The sequence below is a fragment of the Contarinia nasturtii genome, unplaced genomic scaffold, assembly GCF_009176525.2.
Source record: "Contarinia nasturtii isolate CC-2019 unplaced genomic scaffold, AAFC_CNas_1.1 Cnas_scaffold_129, whole genome shotgun sequence".
Taxonomy (NCBI): Eukaryota; Metazoa; Arthropoda; class Insecta; order Diptera; family Cecidomyiidae; genus Contarinia; species Contarinia nasturtii.
This window is the reverse complement of record NW_022197486.1, coordinates 6,805,266-6,820,849: the sequence shown is the minus strand read 5'-3', so window position 1 is coordinate 6,820,849 and position 15,584 is coordinate 6,805,266. Positions and strand designations below refer to the sequence as shown.

General features: G+C 33.9%; 3 protein-coding genes and 1 long non-coding RNA gene across 7 annotated transcripts; 2 read left to right on the top strand and 2 right to left on the bottom strand.

Annotated features, from left to right (window-relative positions):
* Nucleotides 1–1,469: 1,469 nt before the first annotated feature.
* LOC116345250 lies at nucleotides 1,470–2,148 on the bottom strand. The gene is made up of 3 exons (XR_004201491.1): nucleotides 2,033–2,148; nucleotides 1,742–1,942; nucleotides 1,470–1,666 (listed from the first exon to the last, which is right to left on the bottom strand). It is a non-coding gene; the product is annotated as an uncharacterized LOC116345250 (long non-coding RNA).
* LOC116345241 (rab proteins geranylgeranyltransferase component A) lies at nucleotides 1,910–4,270 on the top strand. Its single transcript, XM_031774463.1, has 5 exons — nucleotides 1,910–2,117; nucleotides 2,226–2,617; nucleotides 2,676–2,910; nucleotides 2,976–3,608; nucleotides 3,707–4,270. The coding sequence occupies exons 1-5, from the start codon at nucleotides 2,060–2,062 to the stop codon at nucleotides 4,171–4,173; spliced, it is 1,785 nt and encodes a 594-aa protein (XP_031630323.1). The 5' UTR covers nucleotides 1,910–2,059; the 3' UTR covers nucleotides 4,174–4,270.
* A 380-nt stretch (nucleotides 4,271–4,650) lies between these two features.
* Nucleotides 4,651–6,799, bottom strand: LOC116344695 (SET and MYND domain-containing protein 4-like). Of its 2 annotated transcripts, XM_031773367.1 has the most exons (3): nucleotides 6,674–6,799; nucleotides 5,201–6,592; nucleotides 4,651–5,138 (listed from the first exon to the last, which is right to left on the bottom strand). In XM_031773367.1, exons 2-3 carry the CDS (start codon nucleotides 6,586–6,588, stop codon nucleotides 4,751–4,753), a joined length of 1,776 nt encoding a protein of 591 aa, XP_031629227.1. In that variant the 5' UTR covers nucleotides 6,589–6,592; nucleotides 6,674–6,799; the 3' UTR covers nucleotides 4,651–4,750. The 2 variants fall into 2 exon arrangements, with proteins under 2 accessions (XP_031629227.1, XP_031629234.1); XM_031773374.1 differs by lacking the exon at nucleotides 6,674–6,799 and having other exon boundaries at nucleotides 5,201–6,658.
* A 140-nt stretch (nucleotides 6,800–6,939) lies between these two features.
* Nucleotides 6,940–13,381, top strand: LOC116346137. Of its 3 annotated transcripts, none has more exons than XM_031776078.1 (3): nucleotides 6,940–6,969; nucleotides 12,385–12,506; nucleotides 12,585–13,381. In XM_031776078.1, exons 2-3 carry the CDS (start codon nucleotides 12,411–12,413, stop codon nucleotides 13,299–13,301), a joined length of 813 nt encoding a protein of 270 aa, XP_031631938.1. In that variant the 5' UTR covers nucleotides 6,940–6,969; nucleotides 12,385–12,410; the 3' UTR covers nucleotides 13,302–13,381. The 3 variants fall into 3 exon arrangements, with proteins under 3 accessions (XP_031631938.1, XP_031631930.1, XP_031631921.1); XM_031776070.1 differs by lacking the exon at nucleotides 6,940–6,969 and adding an exon at nucleotides 8,738–8,925; XM_031776061.1 differs by lacking the exon at nucleotides 6,940–6,969 and adding an exon at nucleotides 9,493–9,637.
* The last annotated feature ends 2,203 nt before the right edge of the window (nucleotides 13,382–15,584 follow it).

Here is a 15,584-nt window from a genome sequence, read left to right as displayed (position 1 = left end):
AAAACAATGTTTGAGGTTGTTTGCCGGCGTAGCAGCTATTTGCATTTTCGCTTTCTGTCTTGCTTATTTTTGACTGTCAATCCGTGTTTTCGGGTTTTTTTGAATGGTTTCACTCCCAAATCTTCTTTTAACACTCGTCGCATTGAAGTGTGACTGATATTGTGCTCACGAGCCAAGATTCTGGCGCTTCTTTTGTTATTTCGACGAATTTTGTCTCGTACCTTTTTCACCAGATCTTTTGTTCGCACAGATCTTTTTTTGCCTGGTTTTCGCTTCACATTGACTGTTCCGCGTTCCTTGTATCGTTTTATGGTGCGATGAATAAATAACAAATTGATATTGTCGGTCTGAAGCCGCCGAAAAATATCCACTTGTCGCAAACCTTTTTTGTGCAAATTCAAAACGAGTTGACGTTTCACATCCATTATTGTTGCAAAGTAAATAAGAACTGCGCAATAATGTGTATCATCACAGTGCATAGCCAAAACATGAATAAACTTAACCATAAACTAAAGAGTGATTGGAAAGCAATATTTGTAGCAATAGTTGTAGCTACGTAGTTACGAAAAAAAATATCAGTTATTCTGGGCCACCCTGTAAATGACCTCTTCTGTGCGCACACTAAAATGAAGGTTTATATTTGAATTTAAATTTTCATTCTTTTCAGCCATATTTCTCAAATTTTTCCCTTATGTTTTTCATTCAATACATTTTTAAAAAATTAATTTGATGCACTGGGGCGAATTGAATAGATGTGCTATGTCAAATGTCGCTTTTCGCGGTGTTCATTAAAGAAACTAAATCTACATACAATTATGACATTTTGAAGCGAAATCGAAGTTTCTATTCAATCACGTAATCTGTCCAGACGAGAAAAAAATCAAATTACAAAAGAGAAATGTGAGTATTTATTGTTTTGATTTGATTTTTTGGTTTAAATCATTGTTTTATATAAATTGATGTGAATTTCATGTTAAGTTATTTGCTGTAAACGTTTCTATATTATTTCCGCAATAATTCAACTCAATCAACAAAACAACCGTGTGTATGTGTGTTCTTTTCATTTCGATTCTCAATTTTTATTTACAACAGATTCATGAACGATGGCATCCAGTGGAAAGATGGTGGCGTTATTTAAGCAGGGCTTAAATGAAATTCCCGAAGTTATCCTGTCCGGAGTAGCTGCAACAATTATGGCAAGCGTTGCAATAACCAAAGTTTATCGTGAAAATAAGCTCGGCATGAAAGGTCCAAACAATGCAAAGTATAAATATAGTCCAGTTTATATGCGCCCAGATGATCCTCGTGCTGCTTTCGTTCATAAACCATAGAATCATGTAAAAAATCTAGAATGATTGTTATTCACATAGAATGTATCGTCTCCTGTAGACGAATTTGTACACACAATAATCCATTCATTTAAACCAAATGTAATAAAAAATATGTTATCGCATGAAAAAAAGAGCTGCTGTAGTTTTGTATTTTAACAAAAAAAAAATGATTTTTTATTTCAAATAATCTCTACACGATTCATTTCGTTTAAAAAAACTTGTTAGATGGAACATTCATTTCTTTGCAAACGGCTTCGAACGATTTTTTTTGTTCTTCTGGATCGCCGTACAACTGTTTACGCTGTTCTTCTAGGTTTGTGTTGAATAATTCATTGCTGTGGAAAAAAGAGAAAAAAAATGCGATTAAACTGTGGATTTTCTTAAATATTCAAGAAGCAATGGTAAATTACCGAAAACTAAAGAACGTTGCAGCGGACACAAAGATGAATCCAATGGAAATTGGTGAACGATATTTGCCCAGAGCCATAGTTTTCGCTGTTGTGTTTTAAACTCAATTTGGTTGTCAATGTGCAGAGAAAAAGCGAAAAAAAATGTATATGACGTCGATAACACAGAACCTGTCAAAACGTCATTGCGTGTTGAAATATGCACTGTTTATGTATCACGGACGCAATAATAAGAAGAAAATTCATTGGTTATAAGTTGAATGAGAAAAAAAATTGAATTTTTTTTTTACATACAATAGTGACTAATCACTTGAGTTCAGCATGTCGACTGCGGACGATTCATTGCCCACGGAATTTGATTTAATAGTCATTGGTACAGGTATGTGTTAAAAACTGTGTACGACGATGACAAAGAAATAATCTGATAATTTAGCTGTGCTTTGTTCTAATGCTCAACTTTGTTTGGTGGCACCGATTTAAACAACAGGTTTGACGGAGTCAATATTGTCAGCGGCCGCCAGTCGAATTGGAAAAACAGTCTTACATTTGGATTCAAATGATTACTATGGTGGTTTGTGGGCCTCATTTAATTTAGAAAGCATTGAAACATTAGCGAAAAACAATAAATGTGTTCATTGCAATCCAAATGTAAATGTGAACAATGGAATAATTACGTTAGATCCAAATGTGAATTTTATTATTGAAAATGCTGAACTCGAGTGGCGAATACCATCGAATATACTTGAAATTGGTAATAAAACGGACGATGAGAAAATTGACGAGCAAACCGAAGAACATAACGATGAACTGGAAAATACTTGGACGAGAGATCGTGTGATGCATGATTTTCGCAAATTTAACATCGATTTAACTCCAAAGGTATAATATTCTTAAGTGAAAATGAATTACATGTTAAAATGATTCCATTTTTCGTCAGCTGCTGTTTGCTCGTGGTGATTTGGTTGAGTTGCTGATTTCATCGAATATATCACGTTATGCGGAATTCAGAGCCATTGATCGGATCATTACCTGTGTTAACAATGAAATGAAAGTGGTGCCTTGTTCGCGTGCCGATGTATTCACGAACAAAGATGTGACCGTGCTCGAGAAACGTCTTCTTATGAAGGTTCTATCGAGCTGCGTAAGCGTCGAAAATGAAGAAGAATTCAAAGGTGCCACATTTTCTATCCAAATTATAAAATAGCTAACTAAATATATTGATTTAATTTTTTCACAGATTTTGAGGATAAAACTTTCCGCAGTTATTTGGAGCATAAACGACTTACTCAAAATTTGATTCATTATATACTCTATTCGATTGGGATGTGTGACGATCAAACACTCTGTCCGGATGGTGTGAAACGAGTTAAAAAATTCTTGCAAAGTTTGGGTCGTTACGGTAATTCACCGTTTCTATTTCCAATGTATGGTTGTGGTGAAATTCCACAATGTTTTTGTCGATTGAGCGCTGTATTTGGTGGAATTTATTGCCTAAAAAGACCAATTACTGAGATTCAATTGAATGAATCTTTGGACGAATTCAATGCAATTAAATGTAACGAACAAACGATAAAAGCCAAATCAATAGTCATATCTGGAACGGAAATTAATCATTTCGCACATATTTTACCTAAAACAATGGAAACATCCACCACAAATCCGCATCAATGCGGTAAATTATCGCGTGCAATATTCATAGTAACTAGACCATTATGCGAACAACCGGGCAGCACTGGTGGTGGCGTTGAATTCTTGAAATTACCACCAATCGGTGATGAATTTCCTGTCAATGCCGTCAATGGCAACGAATCGACCGGAGCGTTTGTAATTCAATTGACACACTGGAGTGGAACCGTTCCAAAAGATTTGTGTGAGTTAATTTTTCTGATCTCTCGTTCTTTTTCATTTTAATTTATCTGTCTGCTGGTAATTTTTAATATTTAATTTTTATTTTATCGCCACAATTAGATCTAGTTCATGTTGTGTGTCGTGCTCGAAGTGATTCACCGAAATCGGACATTGAACCGTATGAACGGTTACTGTTTAACGAAGATGAGGCACACGAAGTTTTATGGTCAATGTATTTTAATATTCCATCATGTGTACAATGCGTTGATACAGTCAAAATGCCTTCGAATTGCTATGTTGCATGTGGACCATTCTTTGAACTTGACTATGATGAGTCGATTCGACAAGCAAAGAAATTATTCACACAAATCTATGAAAATGAAGAATTTCTACCGCGTGCCCCGGATCCAGAAGAGATTGTTATTGAAGGCGACAATCCAACGGATCCACTACCATCTATGGTAGCCGAACTTAATTTGGAATTACCAAATACACAACTGAATCAATCTAATCAGCATCAATTTGAAGAAGAATTGAATACAACAGTTTCAAATGTACAAAATCAACCTGAACCAAGCACACAGTAAAGTATTCACGTCAAAAATAAAGAAAAGAATTAATTCAAATCTATTTACAAATGTATAGTAAATAAACAAATAAAATGTGTATTAATTCAAAAAGCAAGTCATTTTAAGTTTTTTCATTTTTGATATGGCATTTTTTTAAACTTTTGTTGTATCGATTGAAGTTTTACAATGAAACTTAATGCAAAGAAAGTAGTCACGACCATCGAATCTCCCTCATCTTTTTACAGCAAAGCTGTTATTGGCACCGGAGTAGTGCGGACACTAGTATATATGCTACAGATGGCTCTTGCTTTTTCGAAAGCGGAAAATGTTTTATAAGAAAGATGTTATTTTGCACATTTATTGGTAATACCAATTTGGTATCTCGAAAATAGTGAGTTTTGGCATTCTAGCTGAAAATTCGGACCAGATCAAAGGTCGCAAATTTAAAACAAATTTAAGCGATTTGCTATCAAATGTAGAATAAAAAAGCACGTATGTGGTACCAAATGATTTATTGATCACTCTTTATTTAATACAAAGTCGAAAAAAACTCAAATACTAAATGATTTGTCGTAAGATTTTCAAAAATAATTGTTTATTTTCTGACCTGTACAGCCATATAAAATGACCGGTGAAAGAACGTCATTCGTGACGTTGATAGCATCCAAAGGTTCATCAAGGTTCTCTGGATTGTCATCGTCTTGGTGATTGGATGAAATGGGTCATATTCTTCTAGAAACTCAATTCCTTTTGCGATGTACGATTCAATTTTTTCCAATGGTAGATTTTTGTATGCATTTACCGACAGAAGTTCGCATGCAAATGCATCATTATAAAGTGAATTGTTCTCAAGATTCGTTTCGCGATTTGAATGAATTTCACATTCTTTTAAACAAATCGAACATTTGCACTCAAACTGATATTGATATTTAAGAAAATCAGCAATCAAAGATGAGCTTACCGAGCTCTGTGTATATGCAGAACTGAAAAAAAATTAAATAAAATGTTTATTAGGAAATATATGTATAACAAGGCAATAACTTACGAAAAATATGTTCGAAAAATTTGTTCTCCTTTTCGAATTGGTCTGAGCACCTTGCATACTAATCGATTTCCAACCGAGAACCATGCAACATTCGGTATGCAAGAGTGATTTATAAACGAACTGAATGGATACATAGCGAACGCATAAAGACTTTTTTCTTCGAAAGCTTTTAATGAATGTTCATGTTCGGTTCCTATCAAACAGTTTTCGAACAAACGAAAAGCATGCGGTGCAAAATGACACAAATGGAAGATAAAATGTTGCAAAAATTGACGGCGAAAATTGTTATTGAATTTGTTCGTAAATTCCGGAAATCGCATAACAGTAAGAAACACGCAAGCAGCACCTTTGCGTAATTCTTCAATTTGATGATAAGACAATTTTTCGTGATGATGTACAAGTTGAAATAGTAGGCAAAAGTTCTTTTGTCGATCGCTCGTCAAACCAGTCACCTCTTTGCCATTGCGTAACAAATTGACGGTTTCTATTAAAACATTGACATCGGGAAAATCATCATTTATTCTAACAATTAATCGTAAAATAAGATTAAATTTAGTCATTCCTTCCATAAATAGTATTACAGGCATGTTGCATTCAAATTTATGCAATGAACTCTTAATACAATCTTCATTGCAAAAAACACCATAGGAACAATGTGGACAGGCAATGAAATTTTTACATGCCTGAAAACAGGATAAACAACGAATGGTAGAGCCGGATCCATCCGGTTGGAATGAAGTAACAATCGTGTATGGTTCCTCAACAATAATTGTTTGGCCAATTTTAAGATCTTGTGTTGTGATGATGTGTCGTCCAAATATTTCATTATAATTGATTTCCAAGCAGTTGGCTACACCATTGTATTTCTCATGCTCATCAAAGTCCAAAGCCGGTTCGCAAATACTAAACAGTATCGATTTATTTCCTTCGTTCGATGAATTGTAATCACTGATTTGTTGACGTGCTTCCAATTCGATGTTTTGTAGTTCCTTGGGTAGGCTTCCATTTGAACATTTCTTTATCATCGCCAAGTCAATCAAACATTGTTCAGGCATTTTTAAATGATAGAAGCAAGGCGCACGAAGCGAATAAATCTCTTCCATTTGAATAGAGTCCGGCAATGCCATATTATACGCTCTCATGGCATCCAACCACATTTCTTTTACAAATAATTTATTTCCAGCTTCTGTCCAAACTTTTAAATGACCTTTTCGTTTTAATAGAGAAAATTCTCCAATAAATAAACGATTTAAAGATTCCAATGATATTTTATGACCTTTTATATTAAAAATATCGATGTACGTAGTGAAATTGGTCAATTTATCTTTTTGCCACAAAATATTTTTGGGCTTTTGATCTCTGTTTGGATTACTTTGGCAGCAGAACATTTTGCTATTTGACCGGACAATTTAAACAAAGTATTATTATTTTTTGAAATTCTTACACAACGTTGCGAAAATAAGGTGGTCTTACCAGTGTTCTCTTTTCAACTGTTATTGTGAAATACTTCAATTTGGAGTTTTATTTGGGCGTAATTCATGTTGTGTGCCAATCTTATCATATGCTTTTGAGATATACCCGGATGGTATCAGTAATTTATCAAACTATTTGCCAAATAATATCACTTCAGAAGTGTAATATAACTTCATAACACACAAAAATAGATTAGAAAGAGTAGAAGAGGTTTCAATTTTTTTTAAATGATTCACACACTCGAGTTTTAGACGAAAGCGTTCGGAGAAAACATTGTCGTTTGTATAAAAGAAATTGTTCGCATTCGTTTTTTATTTACACATTTTTTTTTTTAAATTGCATCATTTGGTTTTGTATGGAGATTTACCACTTATCACGCAGCTACCTTGTAGACACACATTTTTTCACACAAGTGCCCCAACGATGAAATTGACATGTTTTTTGTGGGCCTTTTTCTCGAAAATCATTATATCTATTGAATATATCGAGAAGAGAGTATGTTATTCAGCGCTTATGGCTGAGTAATGTCTGAATAAAAACATACTCTCCTCTCGATATTTTCAATAGATATGAATATACAGTAAAAACTGTCAATAACGGAATCCCACGGTGACAATTTTTTTCCACTATTGACACGAATTCCACTAAACTCAGATTCCATTAATAACAGGTTTTCACGCCAATTCAGAAATGGTTTTCGATTAGTGAGGGTAAATTCACATATTTTTATCATTAATTTTTCATTAAAAAAATTACTAGAAATGGAAAGAATTTTTCGCATGGGAAATCCTAGCGAAAACAGAACTCCAAATCGGAAAAAAATTGAATTCCAAAAACAGATCGAAAATCCCTAGCAAATCGAAAAAATATCTCTCGCGTTCGAAAAACCCTAGGAAATAAAAGAATTTTTCCCAAATTTTTTCCACTATTGAGAGTGAGCGTTTTCTGACCATTTTCCATTATTGGCAGGTCATTTTGTATGGGAGAGCTCAACGGCGGAATTTTTTTCCACTATTGACCAGAATTCCACAAAAGTCAGGTTCCGTTTTTACTGTATGCATACTTTATATCTTTTGAGTAGATACGGCAACAATCGGAGTTAACTGATATGTAATGGGAAAAATTTGTTTAATTTTTGTTTGAAATTTTCTTCGGATATTTTTATATTATTATAACGATATTTTTCGCTTTCAATTTTAATACCACATTGTTATGCGACTAGCAAAATTCTTTTCTGGGCAAGTTGAATATGAAACAGATTTGAATCATGAAACGATGAATTGAAAAAAAGAAAAACATTGACGAATTGTTCTTCAACGCATTACATTACCAAGCAATTCAGTTATCTTTAATAAAATATGTCGGTTCATTTTGTTTGAATTTTTGTGCATTTTTGTCTGTGTAAGTCCATTAATCAAATTATTTCGGAGAAAATACAATCACGAAAAAACCAGTTTTCGTTGTTTATCAGTCATTAGTATTTTTCCCAATATTTGAGTATCGCATCTTTCGCTATACAAGCATTGAGACGATGTTGTTACGAATATAAAGTGTTTTCGCTACTCCGATTGCTTATTCAAATATGTTCCGCTATCGAAGAAATAAGCATCGAAATTTTCGATTCGAAAATACAATGATCGAAGACAATGATTAATATATAATGGTTTATGTAGTTAACATATGGGTAGAACACAGCATATTTTCATGACAATTTTCGACCTCTCCTGCTCACTAATTTATCCCATTGAAGATTTTATAGAACAAGTGTGTGTGAATACTGTGATTCAGCTTTGTTGTGAGTAACATATCAGTCTCATTCATTATTTTATAACGATGTCATATGACCCGACATTTTATTTTATCAATTAAGACCTGAATCGAATGAAAGTGACCCGAAATATGGTCTGAAATTCCATTGAAAATGACAACATTATGTTTTGCCGTTTACATCGATCGGCAATTGACTAATGTGCTTCCGCCACTCCTTACTTTGAAGCAGATAATAATGCAGTTAAAATACCAGAATTTGTGTACTAAATAGTCAGTTCCGTTCCAGACCTGATAACAATCGCTTCATATATTTTGTTCAGTATCTTCCATTGTTTGGCATTTTAATATTGAAACGAAACAATGTATAAGCAATAAGTGTGGAAAATTCAAAAAGTAATTAAAATCAATAAAAATTCCAGTTGCTGATTTTTTGGATATTACATCAGTGTGCAGAATAGCTTTGAATAGTTTATGATTTCGGGGTAAAGTGTTTTCATTATTTAATATGGAGAATTACGACGTTTCCATCACTCATGCACAATTGTTATCAAATTCTTTGTCTCTTTGTTATGTACAAAATCATATAAAGGCACGGCCCCTTTCACAGACTGAAAGATCAATTTTGTATGGAACAACATTTCCAAAAAATAATTTAAAATGAAAAAATGTTTACTATTTTGCTTGCTTTTTCACAAAGCAATTCAAATCCATTATCGTTTTGTTCTGATTTTCTTCGCATTTTTTATATGCCGATGCCAACAAAGTGAGTTTTGTTTACTTACACCAAAAGGTTCACCAAATGGCATGACACGATGCGCGATGGTTCAAATACAATAAGTTACTTTCAATATTTCATATATTTGCTTAAGTCGTAAACCGTGTGTATTAAGGGCCGCATTTTTGGATGCACATCATCTGTATTTTACTATAAATAGCACCTGCACATTCATCTCACTCCAGACTCAAAATAACGCATGCGTATTAATGCTTGTTATAATTCCTCCAATCCAAAACAAATCAAAATGTTTTTTGTATGTTTTCCCGAACATGTGTCACATCATTTTGTTATTAGTTGAGTTTGAGCACGCATTCGTATGCGTTGCATTTGTGTTCACGATTTTCTCTATCAAAATCATACAATAATATTTGATATTGTGCTTTGAAATTTTTGAAAATTGATAACAATTCAATAGAGTAAGTACAAATGAATCCAGTTGGATTTTTGTTAATCAGTTTATAGTTAACAATAGTTGAAAAAATACTTGTGCCGAGGTGAATGAATGTATAAATTATATTTGTTTTTCAATGACATGAAGACTTTTACCTGAATTTATACGTGTCACATACACAGTTGACATATAGTCTACCTAGTATGCACGTACGCATTGCTTTTATTAGGTCGATATGTTTCTCTATTCGGTTCTTATTGTATTATACACGTACACCATGTGTGAAATATGGATGTGATCGAATACGAATACCATAATAAAGAGAACAAATGTATATGGTTTTCAAATAGAACGATTCGTTGGAAAGAAGAAAGATAATTCGTCGTTTAGTTGTTAAAAAAAATCGTTTAGTTCGCAAATAGTAACGGTCTAATAGACCGTAACTATCCTATATTGTTTTTATTTCGAACTTTACCTAGAAGGGTTAAATGGAAATCGGAAAAACTACCAATCGATTTTTCTAACTTTGGGAAAATCGAAAAAATATGAACCGCTTAAAATAAAAGTAGATAATGGTAGAAAGTTAAAAATAATCTCAATCATAAAGTGCTATGAAAATTATACTCAATCAAGAAAAAAAGTGAAAATAAAAATCGATCATAAATTGTGTTTGCCTTTTATTTTAACTTTTTCTCTTGATTGAGTATTATTTTTACTCATTTTTTGATCGACTTTTATTTTTAATTTTTTCTTGATTGAGTATTATTTTCACAGAACTTTATGATTGAGATTTTTTTTCAACTTTCTACCATTATCTACTTTTATTCTAAGCGGTTCATATGTAGTACTGCTCAACTTCTAGAACACTTTGGACCAGGTTGGATCCACCTGCTCCACAAAATCCACTTTCCGTTCATGGCATCTTGCTTCATCTCACATGATATTATAGAGTAAATTGCATTCATAACCAGTGATGGTTTTTTCCTATCTGAATAGCGCTAGCTATTCGCAGCGCCTGTACAGCATTGCTGCCCAGATGCTGAATCGTAGCGGTTGCCGCACGCGCAACACACTTCGTTTGTACCACACAGAGCATATACGTTCGCGTTCGTTCTCTGTTCGACATGCAATTGTATACTGACTATGGTATTAGTGTATCATACTCTGTGTGCTCACTGGTTACGTAGGCGACTATTTAAGTTTCTTCAATATGTATGTTTTAGTATTGCCCGATGCAAACCATTGTCATATTCGTTAAGTTTAACATTTTGTAGCATAAACGTTCTCAGAACGTTTTGTCATTCGATCGTTATTTGTATTGTTTACCGTAACATGTAAATTGCGTCTCAGCCAAAAAATGAATTTTACTCGTGAACATTTTCGAGCGATTATTTTTTTCCACTTTCGATTGGGTGTATCACAACAACAGTGTTTTGATCAACTTCATTTGGCCTTTGGCGATGAAGTACCAAGTCTTCGGACAATTTATAATTGGTACAACGAATTCAAGCGCGGTCGCCTATCGCTCATCGACGAGTTCCGCGAAGGTCGTCCAAAATCAGTTGTTGTACCAGAAAACATCGATGCTGTCAGAAATATGATAATGGAAGATCGTCATGTAACATATCACGAGATTGAGGCATCCCTAGGCATTAGTGCGACCAGCGTATTTAAGATTTTACATGAACATTTAGCTGTCAGAAAGATTTGCTCTCGTTGGATACCACATAATTTGACAATCGCTCAAAAAAAGGCTCGTGTCGATTGGTGTAAACAAATGCTCAAGAAATTCAATCGTGGTGTTTCAAAATCCGTGTATTTTATCGTCACTGGTGGCGAATCATGGATCTACGCGTATGAGCCCGAAACTAAACAGCAGTCGACTGTATGGGTCTTTCAAAGTGAAGATAACCCAACAAAAGTTGTTCGAGCTCGAAGTGTTGCGAAGCAAATGGTCACCTGTTTTTTCGCGATAAGTGGTCATGTGGCAACAGTTCCACTAGAGGCTCGTAAGACTGTCAATTCTGATTGGTACACCACCATTTGTTTGCCCGAAGTGTTTGATGAAATAAGAAAAAACAACCGCCGTCGCAAAATAATTCTTCATCATGATAATGCGAGCTCTCACACATCTCATCAAACAGCCGATTATTTGACCGGTCAAAAGATCGATTTAATGGGTCATCCGCCGTCCAGTCCTGATTTGGCACCCAACGATTTCTTTTTATTCCCGAGCGTGAAGAATAAACTGCGTGGTCAACGATTTTCATCGCCCGAAGAAGCAGTTGATGCGTTCAAAACACACGTTTTGGAGATATCACTTTCGGAGTGGCATGAATGCTATGACAAATGGTTCGAGCGAATGCAAAAGTGTATTGATCATCATGGCGAATATTTTGAAAAACAATAAAACCATTTTCGATGAAACCCCATTGTCTTATATATGTTTTTGAAAAAACTTAAATAGTGACCCTCGTACTTAGACTATATGATAATATGTTTTGTGATACAAAACGCGTGCGGCAACCGCTTCGATTCAGCATCTGGGCAGCAATGCTGTTCAGACGCTGCGAATAGCTAGCGCTATTCAGATAGGAAAAAACCATCACTGTTCATAACCGAACATGAGCTGGAAATAAATCTTGTGAAGCATGTGGATCCAACCTGGTCCAAAGAGTTCTGGAAGTTGAGTACTCACGGATTTCGTTATTTTTTCGATTTTCCTATCTTTCTTATTATTTCAACTAATGTTTATTTCGAATATATCTACAGGAAAATAATTGCTTTGATCGTCCATCATGCGAAGGTTTAACCGAAAACTGAATGCTTATAAAAACAAAAACCTCAACCGAATTCCCATTCGCACATTGAAGGTTGCACCGCTTCAACTCCACGTAAGTCATTTTTTTAAAAAGAAATTTTCCAGTCACAAAGTATATTTCGAATTCGTTAAACATTTATTGTGATTCCAGGTTAATCGGATTAAAAAGTATTTTCAGCGATTTGGTGAAGTGGAATGCGTTCGAACTCACGGAAAAACTGTGGCATTTGTCCAATTTAAAATGGTTCAAAGTGCATATGATGCGCTGGAAGAGCGTTTACAATATATCGAAAATCGAATGGTTCAAATTGAAGCCGCTAGCTACTGTCAACAACCCAATAATATACCAGAGCTGCAAAATCCCAACCTATTAATCGCACCAGACCAAGATGCTCCATCAAATATCATCAATGCACTCAATGACGATTGTATGCGTAAGATCTTCGGAAATTTTGATTTGACTGAATTGTCCAATGTTGGCGCCGTGTGCTCTTGGTTCAATGCACACGCCAAAGAGGCATTTTCAAAGAAGTATAAGAATTTGGAACTGAATCCTCTACCGATGGATATACCTGAAATGAAAACAAATGAAATTGAAAACATTTTCAAATATTTGGGCACCGAAATTCAGACGTTAAAAGTTGACGCATGGAGATTCGAATCAGATGTCCCCTTCGTACAAATACTTGGAAAATATTGGTTAAAAAAGTTGAAATATCTCCAATTAGATGGTTTTGATTTAAAGGGGAACCTCAACGAACTTCGTTCACTGTTGTCGCAATTGGAAAACTTAAAATTAAACCATTGCGAGTACAATAATGATATGCAAGACATATTGACCACATTCACGGAAAAAATTATAGACTGACTATAAATAAGATGTAGTAATGTATGCATAAAATAAATGCAATAAATATTGTGTTAAAAATGTGAAAAATTAAATATTTAAATGGATAAAATAAAGAGAAATTTATTTCTTATTTCAAATGAAATCGGGTATTTCATAATTCAAATAAAAGCCGTTTGTAAACAAAATCAACTGTTTGTGTTATTTTTATGCAAGTCGCTCATTCAAAGGGAGGTAGCAGGTAATGTGTTTCTGGTTGGCTCTGATACGGCATGCGGTAAATATACATGGGAACTTTTTTCAGATCGGCTATTTTACCACTGAAATAATAACCGTTTTTTTTTCATTGGACAATAAATTCTCTATTAAAGAAACAAAAATGCCAAATCACAAACATTACGAATGTTGAAGTGCGTCAGTATAAGTGGAGTTTTTTCATATCCTTGAAAATGTTTCTAATCTAATTTATCTTATCGAAAGTGTCGTAAAAAAACAAAGTAATTTTTTTTTCTTTAATAAATTTGAACTACAATCCTTATTTTTCAAAACATTTGATATCACTTTGTGACTTGTTTTGAGCGCCAACAATTGTTTTCTCAATTGTTTTGGAGAATTTTCTCATCCGGTTATTCGCCGGCAGTCCTCCGATCCATCTGCCTAGGCCACAAGATGCTGTGATTTGCAGATGGTACTGGCCTGCAAAGCTGCTCTGACGAGCTGTAAACAGCGAAATCAATCACTTCGTAGGTTTGACTGAAACATGCAATTGCGTTTTCGTAATGTTTGTGATTTGGAATTTCGTAATGCTGAAGGTCGTCAGTATAAGTAGAGTTTATTCATTTCACTGAAAATGTTTCTAATCTAATTTTATAAATGTTTTTTATATTTATATTTATTTAAATTATATTCAGAATGAAATATTGAAATGTTTAGGCGCAGACGACTGAATTGAAAACATAACGTTTCTGTCAACAGAACAGCGTATTTGTTGAAATTCACTTTACCGCTTATTCCAAACTATTGCGACCTATTACGACCCTATACCAAATATATAATCAGCCGGTGTATATTTGTATGAGATTGGAGACTTTTTTTTGCGAATCTCGCTAATGAGCGCCATCTGATTTTAGTGTGAATTAGATGCAAAAACTGAATTTAATTCTGTAGCATTGAAATGAAAAAGTGAAAAAACAACAACAATAGCACGGCCACACAGAGCTGTACATCTATGCGTGCTGATGCATACATACACATATACGCTTTCTTCATTCTTTCATTCCATTGCTATACGTATCTCACTGGTCAACAGATCTATGTAGCCATGTTACTGTTGTTGTTTTTTTTCTCTTTTTCGATTCAATTCATTGTAACTAAATTGAGTTCAACTATGGAATACAAGATGGCACAGATGAGGGGAATTCGCATTTTGTCTCTTCATAGGCTTAGCCGGTTGTATATAATACTAGTATGTTCGTTGTGACATTCGCCTTGATTATTTGACATTATTTGAAAAGTTCCGAAACATACAAATGTACTTGAAACATAAAGATCAGAAGAAACTCGAATGATGACTTTGCAAATAGATTTAAAAAAAATCGGAAGAACATCTCAATTGAGCAATTTCTTTCGTACAAAGGAAGTTCGATAAAGTGGTTTCATTATATTTATATCGTAATAATGCAAAAAAAAACTGGAAAAGATCTTCTGTGAAAAAATAGAGACCTGTTTTCACCCCCTTGAAATTTTATCGCGCAGTAGTGTGCACTTTGACACTATGTGCACTTTACTAGTCAGATTTTTGTAATTCGCATATAACGTGTACATTTGAAAGGACCTAATAGGTCCTAATTTTTCTTAGACTTTTTAGTTTTCTAACATTTTTTAACATACATCGTTTTTTTTTTTTCAAAAATATTTGCCACAACTCAATAAACAATAATAACAAATATGTTTCTAAAATTATTTTTGTCTTTATTGCCAAAATTGAAATGATTAAATTGTTATAAGAAAAGGGTGCAAATCCATTCGCTAAAAATATTGATAACAAAATTCCACGTGAAATGACTGGTAATTTGGCCACATACTTTTAAATCGAAAGCATTTTAATAAAGTTTATAATCACAAACATTTCAGGTTACACGAGCGTATATAGACTTTTCAAGGAAAAAGAGGATGCCATTCGTAAATCTCAAAATTGGATTATTCGATTATTTCACTATTTCGTGTAGATAAAATATGTCAAAATAGAATGATTAAGGAACATGTCGCAGAAAGTTTAACATAGATATTGCGAAACTGCTATAT